The sequence below is a fragment of the Argiope bruennichi genome, chromosome 3 (assembly GCF_947563725.1).
Source record: "Argiope bruennichi chromosome 3, qqArgBrue1.1, whole genome shotgun sequence".
Lineage (NCBI taxonomy): Eukaryota > Metazoa > Arthropoda > Arachnida > Araneae > Araneidae > Argiope > Argiope bruennichi.
The window spans coordinates 29,079,589-29,098,001 of record NC_079153.1 but is presented as its reverse complement, the minus strand read 5'-3'; the positions used below and the strand labels follow the sequence as shown (position 1 = coordinate 29,098,001).

The 18,413-nt window shown below is 28.1% G+C and overlaps 1 protein-coding gene across 1 annotated transcript in view; it reads left to right on the top strand.

Moving 5' to 3' along the window:
• Positions 1–18,413, top strand: part of LOC129963955 (sushi, von Willebrand factor type A, EGF and pentraxin domain-containing protein 1-like) — a 122,610-nt gene that overhangs the window by 36,730 nt on the left and 67,467 nt on the right. The window contains exons 2-4 of the mRNA XM_056078581.1: positions 11,086–11,341; positions 13,103–13,279; positions 15,305–15,463. Of these exons, the coding sequence (XP_055934556.1) occupies positions 11,086–11,341; positions 13,103–13,279; positions 15,305–15,463 (592 nt within the window). The remainder of the gene's footprint in view (positions 1–11,085; positions 11,342–13,102; positions 13,280–15,304; positions 15,464–18,413) is intronic.

The window sequence follows — 18,413 nt, the reverse complement described above, 5'->3', positions numbered from 1 at the left end:
AGAGTAAATCGTCACACCTCTTGATTCGCGAATCTCACATAACACAGAACATCGTTTTTCACAGTTTATCGTTCCAGTTAACTGACTTTGCCACCGCTTGTAATTTTTACATGTACCATAAACGCACTATTTTTTCAAACTATGTTGTTGAATGTGATCTATTTTTCATCGCCTGCAATAAAATATCTCAATGAATCCTTTTGATTCCGTTTTTCCGTACATTCATTTGGTCCATATAACTCTTCTTTTTCAAATCATATATATCTTACAAACATTGAATTTTTTTTCTTCTTCTTTTTTTTAAGATCTTTTGTGATTGATGCTTGGTTCCTCCACTGATATAATGATTGGTTATGTCTCGGTTTTTATCTACTGTCTCCAAGATAACATTGACCTTTATAAAGCTTTTTCACAGATTTATTGACTAGAGAAAACATACTAACCACCTCCGGCTATTCTTGATTAAGAAACCCTCGTGTTCAGGAACTCCACAAATATTTTCATAGTATTCCCGCTTTTTACATTCTCGCATATGCAAAGAGAAAAAATTGTAATCGAAAGATTCGAATTTGACGAATCTTCACTTTTAAGATCTCCATGAATCCGAAAAGCAATTTTTTGGAACTATGAATGTGAAGACGATAATTCAAAAATGCTTTGAGCTAGACCGATGAAATTTAGTATATGAATTTTACTCCATATTTTTAGATTTCTGTCAAATTCTGAATGAAATCCATTTTTAGGAAATCTATCTATCCGGCTGCCCGATTGCAAACGAACATGATAAGTACGAAACGTAAATAACAATATTAAAACTTGGTACACAGACTTAGCATCTAAACTGTAAATTCTTATGAAATTTTGAAGCAAATCTGTCAATAGATTAACTATCTTTCTGTACTTTCTCATGAATGTAAACGCATTAACTCAAAAAGATGAAGACTTCAATAAATAAAATTTAGTGCGTGATCTTGTGATTAGAATTGTTGTTCCATGTTAAATTTTGATTTTGACTTATCAGAAAATAGATATCGAAATTACGTATTCAATTTTCGGATACTTGTGCATTAACCGCATGATAGGGATTTTATCTAAAAAAAATCCTAGTAATATCTAGGATTAATCAGTAAAATGCTAAATTTAAGCCAAAATTCTTTGCATTGTATCTTTTGTACGCCAATGCTATTTGTGACAAGGTCTACAGTTTTATACAGGAGGAAAGAGCTAACATATTTATTAGAAAACATGCAAGAAAGCCTTAGGGAAACCACTCCCGCAAGTGTGAAAGAAATTCAAAATGAATAGAATTTCTTCAGACTTCTATTAGTGTTAATTTTCTATTGACTAGATTGTTAATGTTAATTTTAGTAATTTCATGAATGTATAACTGCTATTAATTAATTATGATTCAGGATTGTGTAGCATCCAAATTTATTGTACAGTATTACTCTGATTTCTCAGATACGGAAATTTTCTGCAATTTTCTACATCCGCCAGATGGTATTTATTTCGCCAAAATAGGGGCGAGATGAAAGAAAATAAATCTAACTAGATGGGAATCAAGATAGTCTAACAAAGATATATCTAACATACATAGACAGATATATCTAATAAATAGATATAGATAGAAATAAATATATCTAACAAAGAAGTCCAGATATGCGCATATTTTACAGCGTATCATCCCTTTGCTGAAATAAATAAACCGAAAGTGGTAATAAACAGAAAGTGGTTTTCTCGAATGCTGAAAAAAACAATATTCAGGCAGAAGTTCGGTGTTTACAAATGCTGCAATAATTAAGTGAACGTGATAAAATATATAGGATAAGACTGTTCAATAAGACTTAAGAAAAAAATTATCTTTACATTTTATAATATATAGAATAAATATTTTTTACAAATGTATTTATTTCGCAAGTAGGCTAATATTTTTTAATCGAACAGCGCACAGCCCTCACTTCAATCTAACAGTCTTAGGCAACTACCTAATTGGAAAACCTTCACTTGTGAGAAACTTTCCTTTTCACCGGTACAAATTTTCTTAAAGCCGAGTAATCCTTCTAAAGCTCTCCCTTAGAAGTAACTAGGTGATAGATTCTCTGATTATCAACTGAAAAATTGTTTGTTCGAGACTATTTCTAATAAGATCATTCATATATATGAACAATATACATGCATTTAATCTAGCGAAAAATAAATTCGCCTTTCCTTTTCCTTTTTTGCCGACAGGATTTTTTTTTAAGGTTGAGTAGTCCCAACTAATAATAATAAAGAAAATGCATGTATGCGGTTTGCCTGTGTATTGCTGTCTTTATTTAAAAAAAGTCATTAAATTTGGTACAAAGAGGAGGGAATATGCACCTCAGAGCGACTTTTCTAAAATCTTAATTTATTAATTAAAAATTGAAATTTGGTCATTTCTACCCGATAATTCCTGTAAATAATATTGCACGAAAGTAATTTTTTCAACACTTTAAAATTGGAAAAATTTACTTTCTAATACTATTTTATTTAATGTAAAAATTTTTGAATTTTTAAATTTTTTTAAAAAATATTTCTTGCTTAAATTTAAACTATGAGTTTTATTTTAAAATGTTAAATTAAAAAAAAAACGATTTTCCTTGTTTGAACAAATATTTAATTTCATGATTTTCTTCCATTAAAATATAAAGACGGAAGATTCCTCTTATTTTCCGCATAATTTGCATTTGCAATCAGAAAGAGGACTTGCATTGCTATAAAAGACAAATATATAACCCAGACACTGACGTCATTAATGGCACTGTGATGTTATGGGATTTAATTTCAGAAGTACCGCGCAATAAATTGAACAAATATAAAGGTATTAAAATAACTTAGGAATCGATATGAATATAAGCTATGCATGAAAGATTTAATTAAAACCAAGCACATTTAATATTCCAATAAACCGGCCGGCTGTGAAAGACGAATCGTAAATAATATTTAGTCTTCGGCGACGTCTCCAAGAATTTTTTACGCTCCCTGTGATCTAATGACAAAATCTCGGTTTCATTTGTTGAAGAATTACTGGTTCGATATTTCCTGACAGACATCATATAATTGCAAATCAGTTATTGAGCAAATTGTCATACTCTTCAAAAAACTTTCATCATATATTATAACAAATATTTGTTTTATTTAAAATATATTTGTGCTGCAGAAATCTTGAGACTGAGCAGAAAAGATTAGTAACGCTAAAACAAACTCATTTCCTTTTTTAAAAATTGTCAATCAATGAATGTGGGTTCCTTATATGCTTCGAAATGTGTGTCTTACAATATGTTTTGATGTTTTACAACCACTTAAGTGATCTTTAACTTAGCTTTGCATCTTTAAAAGATCAAAAAAGATGGGAAAGTATGTACCAAAAATAAAGAATGGCTGTACTAATAATAGTGCTTTTTATTTCCTTTGACATACATGACTACATGTGGTGACAATGTTTTCTTAATTTGTAAAATTCAGATATATTAAAACAATAGACTCACTACCTTTCCTTTTGTTTTTCTTCATTATGATTACGGGTTTGAAATTTAGAAAACTCTATCTGTTTGACTTATTTCGAAAGTTGATATTGTCATCGATATTTTAATGAGATTCTAATCTATACTAATAAAGTGAATGAGCGTGTAAATTCTTTTGCAGCCATACTATGTTGACCATCATATCTATAGCTACCAAATTTGGCAGAAAATACTTTGTAGAGTGAAAATGCGTGTTTCGAAATGAATTTTTAAAAACTTTTATTGGAATTTTTTTAAGTGAGTCAAAACAATAGTTATTTTTGAGGTAACGTATCGTAAATTTATAAATTTTATCGCTTAAAATGGTGATAACTTATTATCGCTTTTTAAAATTATTGATATATTACTTTAAGCTATAACTTATAAAATTATTTTCGTATAAAAATTATTTTTAACATTATTTAGATTTAAAAAAATTATCTTTTTGATTGCGTAAACTGCGTTTGACTGCGTTTTGCTTTGTTCTAATGTTAATATTTTTTATTAAAAAAAATATTCTTAAATATTGTTTGTAACAATACTTTTACTTTTTGTAATGGCAGTCAAAGTGGTTTTTTTTTTATTTCATCTAATCTTGAATCTCGAATGAACATGCAGTTATAATTTAAATATTTTTGGAAATATTTTTATGGCTATTTTTATCTTCTTATTTCGTATATTCTTATTTATAAATCTTTGAACTAAATCCTGTAAAATATTATGTAAGAAAATACATCTAGTATACTGAACGATTATACCTGATATTTTTACTATCAAGTTTTACTCCATGAAATGATGTTTCTATCAAAAGTTGGAATCTTGCTGTTTTACTAAATAAAGTGAAAATAAAAATGAAATATTATTTTAAGGCTAAAATTAATTAAAATTGCTATCAGCCGTGCTATTTTGCTTTGGATTTACCATAAAGATGTATTTTATAAATTTAAAGTTACTCACTTATGTGCGAGTGATTTTAACCACTTTACTGTAGTGTCATAACGCACAGTTCAAATTAAATCATTAATGATAATTTGCTTTTAGTTTCTGAGAACCTCAGTGGTTGCATAAAATATATAGTTAACCCTTCGATACATGTTTCGCTTTTATATGCCGTTCAGCATCATATCCTTTAATTCACATATAGTCCATTCTTTAACGAAATAAGTTGGAGTTGTTTCAAAAAAAGAGCCATTTAAATCATCCTAACTCTTGTGATTGACTTAATTTTGCCGACGAATATGTTCAAATTTATGAAATATGGTAAACTGACATTAAAACGCTCGAATTTGTATACGTCTTATTTGATCCTCGAAATTTTTTCTGCAAACATTTTTTTTTATTTAATTAGGAATCTTTAGGTGACGCAAATTTAAACTGCATTCCTCGTCACTTCTATTCCAACCTTCCTACACTTGATTCATATAATGTTTGTACAATATTGCGTTTAATAATGTTCTTCGAACCCAAAATCTAAAAGTGGTAGTGGCTGTATCGTCGCATTTTAAGTGAGTTCTGTTTAGAATGAAATGTTTGTAGATTCCCAATATACATTATCTTACCTCATATTTTATTATGTTTTACTAAACTGCAAAATTTTATAATTTTTTTTAATTCCTTGTGAATTTCTTTATTTTATTCTTTAAAGTTCTTTATGACCTTACTTAGACAAGAAATTTCTTTATAATGCTCGTGTTTGCTCCGCGATTAAAATGGAATTTTAAAACTTGTATGATTTTTGTGACTTTGAAGTTTCAAAGTTATGCTGTGGCAAATAATTTATTGAAACTAGAACAGTTTTATGTCAATAATGGCAAATCATTTCCATTTCAGCGATTCTTAATCAGAACAATTTATATACAATTCTTTAGATAATTTTAATAGGAAAGTTATTAAACTATATATTAATATATATTATTGGATATACACTTGAATACTAAAAATGGTTAACACTGTAAGCGCAAAAAAAAATAAAAAAAAATTGGTTCTATCAACTTGCAAAAACTTCACATTAGCGACATCTTTATATTCTTTCTTCAGCTACTCAGAGGTCTATCATGTATTTTCCATATGTACCATATTATAGAGTATTCATCACTTATTAAATTAAAATAAAAAACGGTGACTAATTTTTTTTTGAAAAATTATCATTTACATCGTTTACATATTAGCCTTCTTTCCATAGGTTTGAACGATAAAAATGACGGTTGAATTCTTAAAACAATTTTAACTACTGAATTTGATCTTTCAATAACAGGCTGCTTACAAAGTTTATGCAAATGCCTATTCTTATAAAACTCAAATACGCCAAATTTATTATTAAAAACATGTTTACTTAATCCAAAAAAAAATCATATCGTAGAAATAAAAAGTAATTACACATTTATATATTATAAATACATTGAAAATATGCAGAAATATAAAAAGCCTTTATACTACTAGGATCAAAACGTGCCTGGAATAAATTTCTAGAACTATCTTTTTTATCGAAATAGCATAAATGTACTTAAGATCACGAGACTAGCATTTTTCTACGATTGTGCTTTGGTAAGGAGAGGTACGCAGAAACAATGAGCAATTATAATACCTCTACTTCCGTGATAATCTGAGCTCACCTATTTCTAAATGATAACATCTCCTTTTCTCTTTCCCCTATTTTGACTGAATAAACGCATTCTGACGCTTGCACAAAAGCGCTGAAGATTTTCGAATCTGAGAATGAAAAATAGTTATTTCTTCTTCCATATATATTAACTCAAATACAGCAACTTTAACTCAAAGCTGATGTAGCTCTTGAAAGCATCATAGACAATCTTAATGGCCTATCAAAATACTAGGTGCCTTATCTCTTGAAATTGAAATTTACCTTTAGATGCAAGCAAATTTTTTTGGTGCCACATCGGGTGATCCTCTTTACAAGATAACTACAATCGTTAGTAACAGATGCGCCAAGTTATTCTCATGCAACAAGAGCCGTTCTTTTATCGGTCATTTTCAGTGTTTCCTCTTAGTACAGTCTCATTAAAAACCAAAACTTCCAAGTTAATTCCGACATTCATATTTCTGATTTGGTAGTGTCGGTGCATGAAATTGAACAAGTTTATTGCTAAAAAGAACAGCTGCAACATCGCAGTTTTTCGGTCTTTAGAACTTGTTCAGCTTCACAAAAATAATTGCGCTGGGCGTGCATTTTTTTCTCTCATTATTTTGTTTTTATTATCTTAGGTAAATATCTGAAAATGTTTTTTATAATGGAACACAAAAGGTAATATTCGATTTCTTATTGATAACTATCTTACCAAAATCCTATATAAAAAAATTATTCTGTTCTATTATCTGTACCTTTATAAATGGAGACTGAGAAGTGTCACACTTCCGGATACAATTTTTCAATTCTGGATTTTTTTTTTTTTTTTTTTGGCTGTAGTTGTATGTTTTTTAAATATTAAGAGAGATGCTTACCGGACAGCCATTGAGATTACAGAAATCAAAGTTCCAAATCAATTATTTTCTTCTTGTAGTTAATGTTTACTGTCATGCAATAATTGCATTGAATATTTCTACAATTGGGAGACCTCCTAGGGTGTTAATATGAATCAGAGATTTGGACAACTACACATCACGGCCTTGAAACTTATTTTTAAAAATTAATACGAAATTTTCCCAGAAGATGGTGCCTTAACATCAGTGAAATATTCTATAATTGTCTGATATGCTTACCATAATTTTTATTAAACTTTTTCCCATCTGAAACAGTAATGTCTATAGATGAATATTGTAAATCTGCATTGATTTCGATAAATGATGCTACTTTTACAGATTTATGGTTTGCTATCAGTAAATTTAATTCTTTAAAAATATTTTATATCCAGAAATCGTGTTGTAAAAATTATTGAACGAGAAGTCAAATGTTTGGAAGGGTAAGCCTGAACATTCCTAGATCGATAAAAAATTTCTGCAATACCCGTTGAATGCCATAATGAAGACGGAAAGGCATACCTATTGCTTAAAAAATTATGTCTGGAATGTAGCAAAGCTGCAGCTATTTTGGAATATCAAACATTATCAACATATCTTGTTTCTATTGACCACTAATGGAACAGGTTTCAAGCTTTTAAGGAAAATATTTAGCTCCAAAATGATGTGTTATGAAATCACACTTTGCAAGGTTCTTTAGTGGATTATATAGGACTTTTTTTCTCGGAATATAGCACTTGTGCAGATTTATTTGACAATTCAGATGAAATTGGCATATAACATTCAAGGAATATTCGATGAATGTAAGCATCATCTAAGAAATTCGATATAAACTTTTTCCCGACCTCTGACTCTCATCACGCATTTGCATACTGATAATAACGAATCATTATATATCAGTGTAGTGCACATCTTCATACTGCAAAGCATTGCATATCAATAATGTATAGATCTTCATATTGCAAAGCATTACCCATGAATATTACACACATCTTCCTATTGCAAAATAACACAAATCCATATTGTGCACATCTTCATACTGCAAAGCATTGTATATCAATAATGTATAGATCTTCATATTGTAAAGCATTACCCATGAATATTGCACACATCTTCTTATTGCAAAATAACACAAATCCATATTGTGCACATCTTCATACTGCAAAGCACTGCATATCAATGATGTATAGATCTTCATATTGTAAAGCATTACCCATGAATATTGCACACATCTTCCTATTGCAAAATAACACAAATCCATATTGTGCACATCTTCATACTGAGAAGCATAGACATGTGAATAATGTGTTCATATTGCAAATCATAACATATCAACGTTGTACATATTATCATATTGAGTAGCACCACATATCAATATTGTGCACATCTCAAGATTACAAAGCTTCCCATTAATCAAAAAGTTAATCACTCAGTAGATTTCTTTCCGATAAAATCTGATTTTTTTTTTCAATTTTTCTGCTAATTTAATTTGCGGCCTATAGTCCAGGAATCGAAGAGTGATATTTCAGATCTCACGAATTGATTATTGTCAACAAAAATAATTCTTTGAGAATTCGTCAATATTTTATAACTTGCTTTCTCTTATATATTAAAATATTCACATATTTTTTTTAAATTTCTACTCTCCCCTCTTTCTTTTAAGGTACTATGACTATGACTTCTTAAAAATGTTTCTTGTTAAAGCTTTTCGTACTTTTTGTAATGAGTCTAAAATTTTTCTCATGAAAGTGCTTCGAAGTTCTCTTCAGATTACTAATTTGTAATGTTTTATTTTCTACATGAATTCAAAAATCTGAAATGGAACAATAATTCATTTGAATAAGCAAAATTGAATTATTGAATCTAATAGCTTCTAGAAGATGAAAGAACATTTTGGGAGAATAACAAGTTAGTTTCTAAAAGACAGTCTTCTGTTTTCAAAGATTATGTGCGTTTTATCATATGATTATCTGAACATTTGAAAAAAAATTATTGTAAAGACTTATCCAATTAATGGCACATTTTTTTCACAAAGTGTACTGTTTGTACCGTATCGTATATTTTTCTACATTTTACGAAATCGAATTCCAGGCACTTTTCCTTAGGTAACAACGTAAATATTGTTGTTAGAAAAAAAAGCAGTTGTTTATTCTCGTGGAAAACTTCAGTCGATAATATTTGTTATCGGTTGGACTAAATTTTTTTAATTGATAAACTTTTAAAAATGACACAATTCTCAAACTGTTATTTTTTTTCCTTTCATCCTATTTGTCAACAGCACATTCTTACCATGCAATGAGTAAGCGAATCAATCATTCTTTTCAGAATCAGTTACTAATTACTTCTACTAATTATACTTCTACTACTTATTACTTCTACTAATTGAAAATCAATTTCTAGAAGTAATAAACGGTAGCAAAATGATCGATCTACCTGCTAATAATCCGCTTTTTTAAAAATGATATCTAAATATAAATAATTTAGTTTAAAACAGTTTTTATGTTTCTTTCTTGGGGTTTCATCATTTAATGTTCATCTAATGGTTTTGTTAAAATAAACCATTAAAATTTCAAATGAATTTAGGCTTACCGAAAACAAAATAATCCATAATTCAAACATAGCTTAAAAGGCTTTTGGTTTAGAAATGTTTACTTAATTCGATTTATTTTTGTTCAATGGAAATAAATGATTAAAAGAAGTTTAGTTTAATTCTATTTTTATATGATATATAACCCAGTGTCAAAACAAACGTAAAAAATAACGCATCTATAAAAAATATTCCATGTTTTCATTAGTTTCACTAATATCGGTTTCTATCTTAAGGAAAAAAAAGGGTTGCAGTTCTGGTTTTCCTACTAGGTAATATTTATTTTTTCAACGAAGCTCCTTCTGTTTTCAATATAAATATTTTTAAAAGAATATTTCTGAAAAGATTGCTTTAAAGCAATTTCCTCGACAATAATGCGCAATACCATGAATGTTATTTTTCTTTCTCTTCTAGGTTATTTCAGCGTAATGTTATTGTTTATGAATCTCCGCAAATATTATTTCATAAAAAGAGTGCAAAACAGCCTTTTTTTACGGAATTTGGTTTGAATTATTTTATACAAGAATTAGTGATAGAATATTCCAGGGAATATTAGTTGGATTTAATTTAAATAAATTTTCTACGCATAATTTGATGTAAATCATTCTCTTGGTAAAAGAGGAAACTATGTAATGAAATAGAGTCCTGTACATAATAATACCATTAGAAATATAAGTATTCAGGTGATCTATTTTAAATGGAACGTGTGTGTGTTTTTGTGGTAATATAATTTCACTTTCTAGCATCCTTGAGAAAATTGCTAAGTTAATGATAGAATATTTATTCCTTAACTTTTAATAATGGAAGAAAATCAAGAAATTAAATATTTCATAAAAATAATGAAAACGCTTTGAATTTCAATTCAACAATAAAATCTTTTGTGCAAAATCAATCAAAAATATTTTGAAAATTCAGGTAAAGACAGCAAGAAAAGTTGAAATTGTATTATTCATAAGATAAATTTTAAATTTTAAGATGTTGTGAAAATAAAATATGTTGTGTCGTATTTTCGGAACTTAAGACGAAAAATGATCAAAATTTCCTTTAATTTTTAATTAATTGAAATTTTAATTTAATTTTCAAAAAATGTTAAGTTACTGAGGAAAAGTATCAAAATTTCCTTTTAATTTTTAATTCAGAGTGCACCGTCTTATCCTGTAAGGCCGAATTTGATAGCTGTAGATCTAATTATTGGTCTATCCTGTAGGGACTCTACGCACTTACAAACACTTCCTTTATAATATAAATAACAGTAACGCAATCAGATTGGCATAACAGATGCAGTTTTTAAAGTGCTAAAGTTTAACAATTTTTTAAAAAGTTTTGTTTTTCTTTCAAATTTTGAGATTTTATATTCTCTCTATTAAAATGAAACTTTTCTAGCGTATTCTTTTTTTTTTTCAGTTTTTCAAAAAAGAAAAATAACTACGTATGTGTTTGGAAACATTAAAAAAATACAAAAATATAAAGTATGAAATACATTCTTTTATTTTATTTTAGGAAGTCTTGGATAAAGCCCGTCCGAAAGCGACTAAAGCTGTGTTTCTGGTCACGGATGGTTACTCAAACGGAGGCGATCCGAGACCAGCGGCTAAAGTTCTCCGGGACCAACAGGTGGAAATCTTTACATTCGGTATTCAGAATGGAAACGTTAGAGAACTCTACGACATGGCATCCGATCCCCCAGAAGAGCACAGTTACATTCTGGACAGCTTTGAGGAATTCGAAGCTCTGGCCAGACGAGCTTTACACGAGGGTAAGGAGACATAGATCTGAGAATAACAACAGCGAAATTTTATCTCACAGTTCTTGATTCCTTCAAAGAATACGTTTGTAAACGTGACTTTTATGCTCCGTTTTTAGATTATTTAGAATTGATTATAATATTGCGAAAATAAGTTATATTTAAAGGGAAAAATATTTTAGAAATACTGATTTTTTTCAGTATAAACTAGGATACAGTAATTGAATTACATAAATTAATTGAAATAATAGTTGAGAAGTATATTACACAAATTTGTAGAAAATGTGTATATTAATTGTATTTTATTTGTTATTTGTTTATATTAATTGTATTTTATTTTATTATCTCTGGAATCAAGACGTTATTCTTTTATCAAAACGTTTCATTGAATGTCACGCAATTCACATCTGACAAAAAATTTTAAATTCCAATAGAAAATAGTTGAAAATGTTTAAATCAAATTATTCTTGAAAATATTCATTTTGAAAATTTACAAATGTTTTCTTATTGAAATTCATTAATTTATCTATATGAAATAATAATGTCATACTATTCATTATACTAAATCAATCTATCTGAATTTACATAATCATTCATTATTTTTAAAATATTTAAATCTTTAATTTCCAAAAATATCTTGTTTATAATTTTAAAGAATAATAGGTTTAGTTAAAAAATGTCATTGAATAAAAAAAAGCGATTTAATTTTTCATTACGATAAAGCTGCGGATACATTGAATATATTGAATTCAATAAAAATTCTAAATTTATCGTTTGAACTCAATAGATGCGTTTCACATCTCTAATCATTTAAAAGCAATTAAACACTTTCATGTGCAAAATAAAACTACTAAATAAAAACTGGACCGGAGCTAGAATTTTTCGGATATCTTTCGAATACTTTAGGCAGGAAATTTTACATAAATCCTTTTCTTAGTCACTTATCTTTAACTCGGCATATTTCATCTTTAAGAAGATGAAATTTTACAGTTGATTACTCACTCCTTCATTTTTTAAAATTTTGTATTCTCTTAAAATCGTGTGATTCCATGGTAATTTTTTATACTATAACATAAATTAATTAAATGAAATTCTGATTTTTTACCAGTGGCACCACCTGGCAGTGAATTTAAGAAAGTTGTAAACTGGTTTGAAGATTAGATTCCATTTGTAATATTAAATTTAGATTAGAGATTTTAAAAAAGTAGATATTAATTAAGTTTAAAAAGTTCTTCTTTTATTATTCTAATCTCAGTTATTTTCTTAAATTAGTGTATTCTTAATTTTTATTAAATGTATTATTTGAACATTTTATTTTGAAATAATATTGGCAAAAGATTTTGACTTAAGCAGAGAAATTTGAAGCTTATGTATTTTGGAATTTTTCTCATCTAATTTGAAATTTTTAAGAAATTTTAACCTCTTTCAGTCCTTTTTTTTTCTTCTTCTTTTTCCCACAGATAAATGCAAGATATATGAAACGGGATTGAATATATTCATAATCAAATTTTAAGTCGTTTCATATCGAAATAAACAGATAAATTACGTTTGTTCAACGAATTGTTTTGGTTAGAATAAAGGCTTTTATGCTATTTTTCAAAGATAATACAAAACTATAAAATAATAGAAAGTATGTTTTAGAAATGAAGTTTCTCTTTATTGCTAGATATTTATGGTGGGATTTTTTAGTAAAGAAAGGCATCTTATTACAAACTATTTTAAATAAATATCTCTACGAATTTCATTACATTGTACATCCTTTCTCTGTCGTAGATCTTCACATTGGCAGCTACCTTGACCAACCTCCTGAGTCCTGTAGTAGCCTATGTCCCCCTGGAAAGGACTGTTGCGATGAAATGGCCCAATGCACTTGCGGAACTACCAATGGTCATTATGCCTGCCTGTGTCGGAAAGGATTTTATGGAACTGGTCTAAAAGGAGATTGTCACGGTATTATTTTTATTATGATCTTATGCATTATTTTTGTTGCCAACATCCTTTTTTTTCTCAACTAATACAAAGTCTACAAGTATGAATAAGGTTTCAGTAGAGGGTTTTTTTTTTTTTTTTTTTTTTTTTTTTTTTTACAGACTTCTGAAATAGCGCACGCAGTTTACGTTAAAACACATTGCTTGTTTCGCGATTGGTTATAAACTGTCTTTGCAATTTTTGTATATGTATTTAATGCCAATAACCCAACAAAAGATTGACTCATTGAGTCGGAGGGCTGGATTATTAAATAGGTAATTACCTAGATTGCAGAAAATCCTGAAGCCTTGAGAGTAGGGTTTGTTTTTTGCAGTATTTTCAACTTAATTTAATTTACAAAAGCAGTGCAATCGAATTGCTTCAAATTAAAATTGAGTACTGTTTAAATGTTGCAACATTATTATAATAGCGTTCACAATTAAATAGCATTTCCTATTTTTATATTTTGTTTTTTTATTTGTCTAAAAATAATATGCTACCTTATAATTTTACAAATGTATTATCATATAATTAATACTATTATAGCAATTTGTTATTTTTTCTTCCATTTTGAAGAAACTTACTTTAAAATTTAATTTTCAATTTTTTATGCATAAAATAATGAAACCAACACTCTTTAAAGAGACCAAAAGTTAAATGTTCTGTCCTTTCAGTGTGTTCAGTTTTGCTGCTTAAAACGGCTACTATTATAGAGATTATATTAAAATAATATATGGTTTCAAAAATTAGTACTGGAGGACGACTCGAGACTTAAATTGCCTATGATCCCCTAGAGACGTAATCCGGTTTTGTTTAAAGTGATAGGTAAATAAAAATACAAAAGTTCCACGTGGATTAACTTGATTCATTTAATAGAAACGACACATTTAGAAAGATGAGGTATACATTCAAACCTAGCTTAACGAGCACCTCACATAACGAGAGATCGTGATGTCACATGCTGGATTGGCCTGTATCAGTCTATGTCGGGGGCTTGTTTGAAAAGAATCTTTATATCTACAAGGGAGAAATTTCGGCCAGATAGCATTGTCGATTGCGACTCCGAAGGGTTTGAGAAAGTGCTTGTGGAATCTTAAGCGATGAGATTTTGTCTCTGGCCGAGAATTTATAGCTAGGGGTCGACAGCAACAACATCGATGAGCTGTTGGAAGAAAATAGCCAGAACCAAAAACAGATTAGTTCAAAAGAAGAAGAAAAAACTTTAGTAACGTAGCAAAAACTTTTCAGTGAAAAACGTGAAATGCTTAAAATATGAGTAATTATTGTATCGTATGTTGAGAAGAATCAATCTGATAAAGCAGTAGTTATGCGTGTTACAAACTTATTTAACGGTGATGCTAAGTCTCATTTTTGCGAAATTTGACTTCAAGTCAAATTTGGCTTTAAATTTCACTTGAAGGGCAATCAAACATAAACGTCTGTAGATAATTTTCTTGTAAAAAAATATGCATTATAAATAATAAATTACATTATTATAAATTTGTTTTATTATTTTTTTTCGGTATGGAACGCATTGTCTTAATTAAAATAAATTCCGATAAGAAACATTGTCTCGCGTAACGATGGTTTCCCATTATGAGTGAGATTCAGAGACGAATTCAGCTCGTTAAACAAGATTTCACTGTATTTAAAATTAAAATAAAGTCTTATCATCGTTTTTAAACTAGCAACATCATTAACCATCAATTAAAACATTAAAAAAATGAAATATGTTATTTCCAATGATCTCATTCATCATACTATGGCATTGTTTTCAAAGTGAGATCACACTTATTTTTCAAAGTAATTATACTCTTATATATTTTTTAAATATTTTTTATCCTTCGCTATATGAAAAAAAAAAAAATCTTCATTTTTAACTTTGCTGCTATTGTTACAAATCATTAAACCACTTATAATGAATAGGTAGTTCTAATTGACATATTTCTAATTTTTTTAATCTGTTGTCTTATACTGTTATTAAATTATGGTATTCTTTTGTCCTAGCATGTCCGGCCGGCACTTTCCGTCCAACAAGTAGTCCGGGCGATATATCATCTTGCATTCCGTGCCCGGATGTGAATCAAGTATCTCTACCTGGAAGCACCAGTTTGGACCACTGTCTGTGCAAGACTGGATTTCAAAAAGTGGGAAAGAAATGCGTAGGTATGAAAAATGCTCATCACGATTTTTGTGCAAATATGTAAAACCATATGAATTATTGAAAAAATAAATAGAAGAAACAAAATATTTCAATGATGCATTAATCAAGATGATTTTGTAATTAAATGTCGTTGTAATGTTGAAATTACTTTTTTTTTTTAATAAAACCTAGCTGGTATCCGGCGCTTTGTTACCGCAGAAGAAAGAATTTTGAAAATACCGTCTGAAATTTGAAATAGCCATCTTGTTTAATTAGGAACGATAGAAAGAATATTTATTTTCTTGATGACAATGAATACATTGAAATTAAATGATATTAAAAAGGGAAATATAAATATTATTTTTACTTTTTTTTTTTACTTTATTGTTCAAGTGCTTTAGGGTAGACAATATTTTTTGTTTTTCCGCCTTCAGCAAAATTAAATAATCTTCTTGGCTGTCCAACTTGTGAGCATCCAACGTGCAATTGCCCATGTGAAAAACATGAATTTTCTGACTTCAGTATTAGATGTAATAATTGTACTATGCCTATAACTTTCGCGCAAATGCAAGCAATAAGTTACAAAGTTTTATCGCAATCGTATGAATGGTACGGCAACGCATAAAAAACGAACGAACAAAATTTCATTTTTATATATTAGATAACGAATATTTTCTTATTATTTTCTCATTAAGCAGACTGCGAATTTTGAAATAAACAAAAATGGACAGAAACATGAAATTCTATTCTTTATCGCTTGAACATCAAAATATATTTTTTATATTCAATTAAAATAGTGTTATAATATGTATTATTCAGTAAAATAAATATTTGAAGGGTTAAGAGGAAAAAAGGTACAACTTAATGCCTTTTCTCAAAATGATACTGTAATTAGATTTAAATATTTTTAAAATGTTCCAGGTGTCTTAATTGTTAAGGAAATTAAATAGAATTGATAAAAAAGATTTCAGTTAAACGTTAAAAGAAAATAGGGTATGCAATTTATATTTCAAGACTTTTTAGATAGTTAAAAGTCAATTTTAGTTCAGAAAAAAAATTAAGAAAATTCAATAAGTGTGCATAAAAATATTTCTAAAAACTTAGCGCTTAATCGAAATTAAAAAATCGTACACAGTTTTGCTACAAATAAATTAATAGGGGGTAATAATAAATAATAAAAAAATAAAACATCTGGAATATTTTAAAAAATTTTAAAAATATATAAATTTTAATTTTTTTTAAATAATTTATTTCGTTAAAAAATTTAAAGAAATTTGATGTATTTATATTTTAATACATATTTATAAAAATTTCATAACCCTGAGTAAGTAATTCAGTCCATCGACCCCTTAAGTTAAACTTTCAAAAATGCTAGTAAATTCTTTCTTATGAATTTTCCATTTCTTTAATTGCGCTCTCTTTCATCGGCTTAAAAATAAGCTGTTATTTTTTTTCCAAAAATAAATTTTCATTTAAATTACAGTAAAAAGAAATTGTTTTTCTCAATTGTGAAATTTTAACTAGTTTATTTCCAGAGCCGTCTTGGAATTGTTAAACCTCATTAATTTCCTATTTATCTTGGAATGAAAAACAAAAATAAAAATTATTTTACTCGTGAAAGGAGGAGAAAACTTGATATCAGTTATAGGCCCTAATTTTCGTAAAGATCACTGATTTGAAAATTCTTGTGTTTCTTGTTTTTGTTTCGTTATTATAAGGATCAAGACTGAAGGAAGTGAAATAGCGGTATTCCCATTTCCATTTCCTTAATAAATCAATTAGCTCTATATCCAAATGTACCATATTTCATTTCCTCTTTTTGTTCTATATTTGGAAAATAATCACAATATTTTCTAAATTGTACATGAAAGTATGATAAAATCACAGAGATAGATATATAAATTGAGTGAGCTAGTCTTATGTTTCTTTGCCCAACATGAGTCGCGCGAAATCTGAGAATAAGAATACCTTTTTCTGGCGACATATCGCAAATCTTGACATACTCAAAATCTGTCACGCAATTTTTTGCTTCCCGACATTGGGTCCAGTCAATTTTCATTTCCTGAAAAGTTTTTTTTTTCTTTCTTTTCTTGTTTTGAGATTATCATTTTACTAAGCAAAAACTAATCAAACTGATTTCGAAACCAATTTTTCTTTTTCATAACATCAGTTGCTAAGTTTGTTGATTTAAATCATGTTTAGTTTTTTACTTTTTTTGCATTAATTAAAAGTGATTATTTTTCTTCTTTAAGTAAACATTTTTCCCCTTTTATTTACCTAAAAACATCTTTTAATTTTACATTACATGTTCAAATGCTTCTATCATTATCTCAAACAGATAAAAAGATCTTTTATAAAAGCAGATTATAAAAGCAACCTAGGTCTTTTTTTTAATATTTTTTTTAATGCATTCGCATTTATAATTATTTTTCTTTCTAAAAATTAAATTATAATCCAAAAATTAGAAGAATAAATATTTTTTCTTAAAAAATGAAAAAGTTATTAATTAAAACTGTTAAATTATTTTGAAATAATTTAGAAGAAAAAAAAACAGTACAGGATCGAACCTGGGTCTCGTTAATGCTACGCCAGAGTCCTAACCACTATACTAATCGAGCGCTCGTTCACAGTAACACATTATTAATATATAAGCTATCTTGAAAGTTGCAGGGCTATTTCCTCGAAATTGGTTGGCTATTGTGCTTTGATATTTCCATGAATGAACATTCTAAATGTATAAATGTTTCGATAAAATCTCGCCCCAACTCAATTTTAAACCTCGTGCCTTCCCCTTGTTAGTATCAATTTTAAATATTCCACTTCTGGTTTATAATTCTGCCTGTAATTTTGTTTTTAACTACCTCAGAAATAAAAATAAATCATATTTGGAATCTTAGATGTATTGACTTTAATACAAAATAATAAATAAATTCGAAATTTTTACGAAAATGGTGATTTTAGGGTAAAGTTATT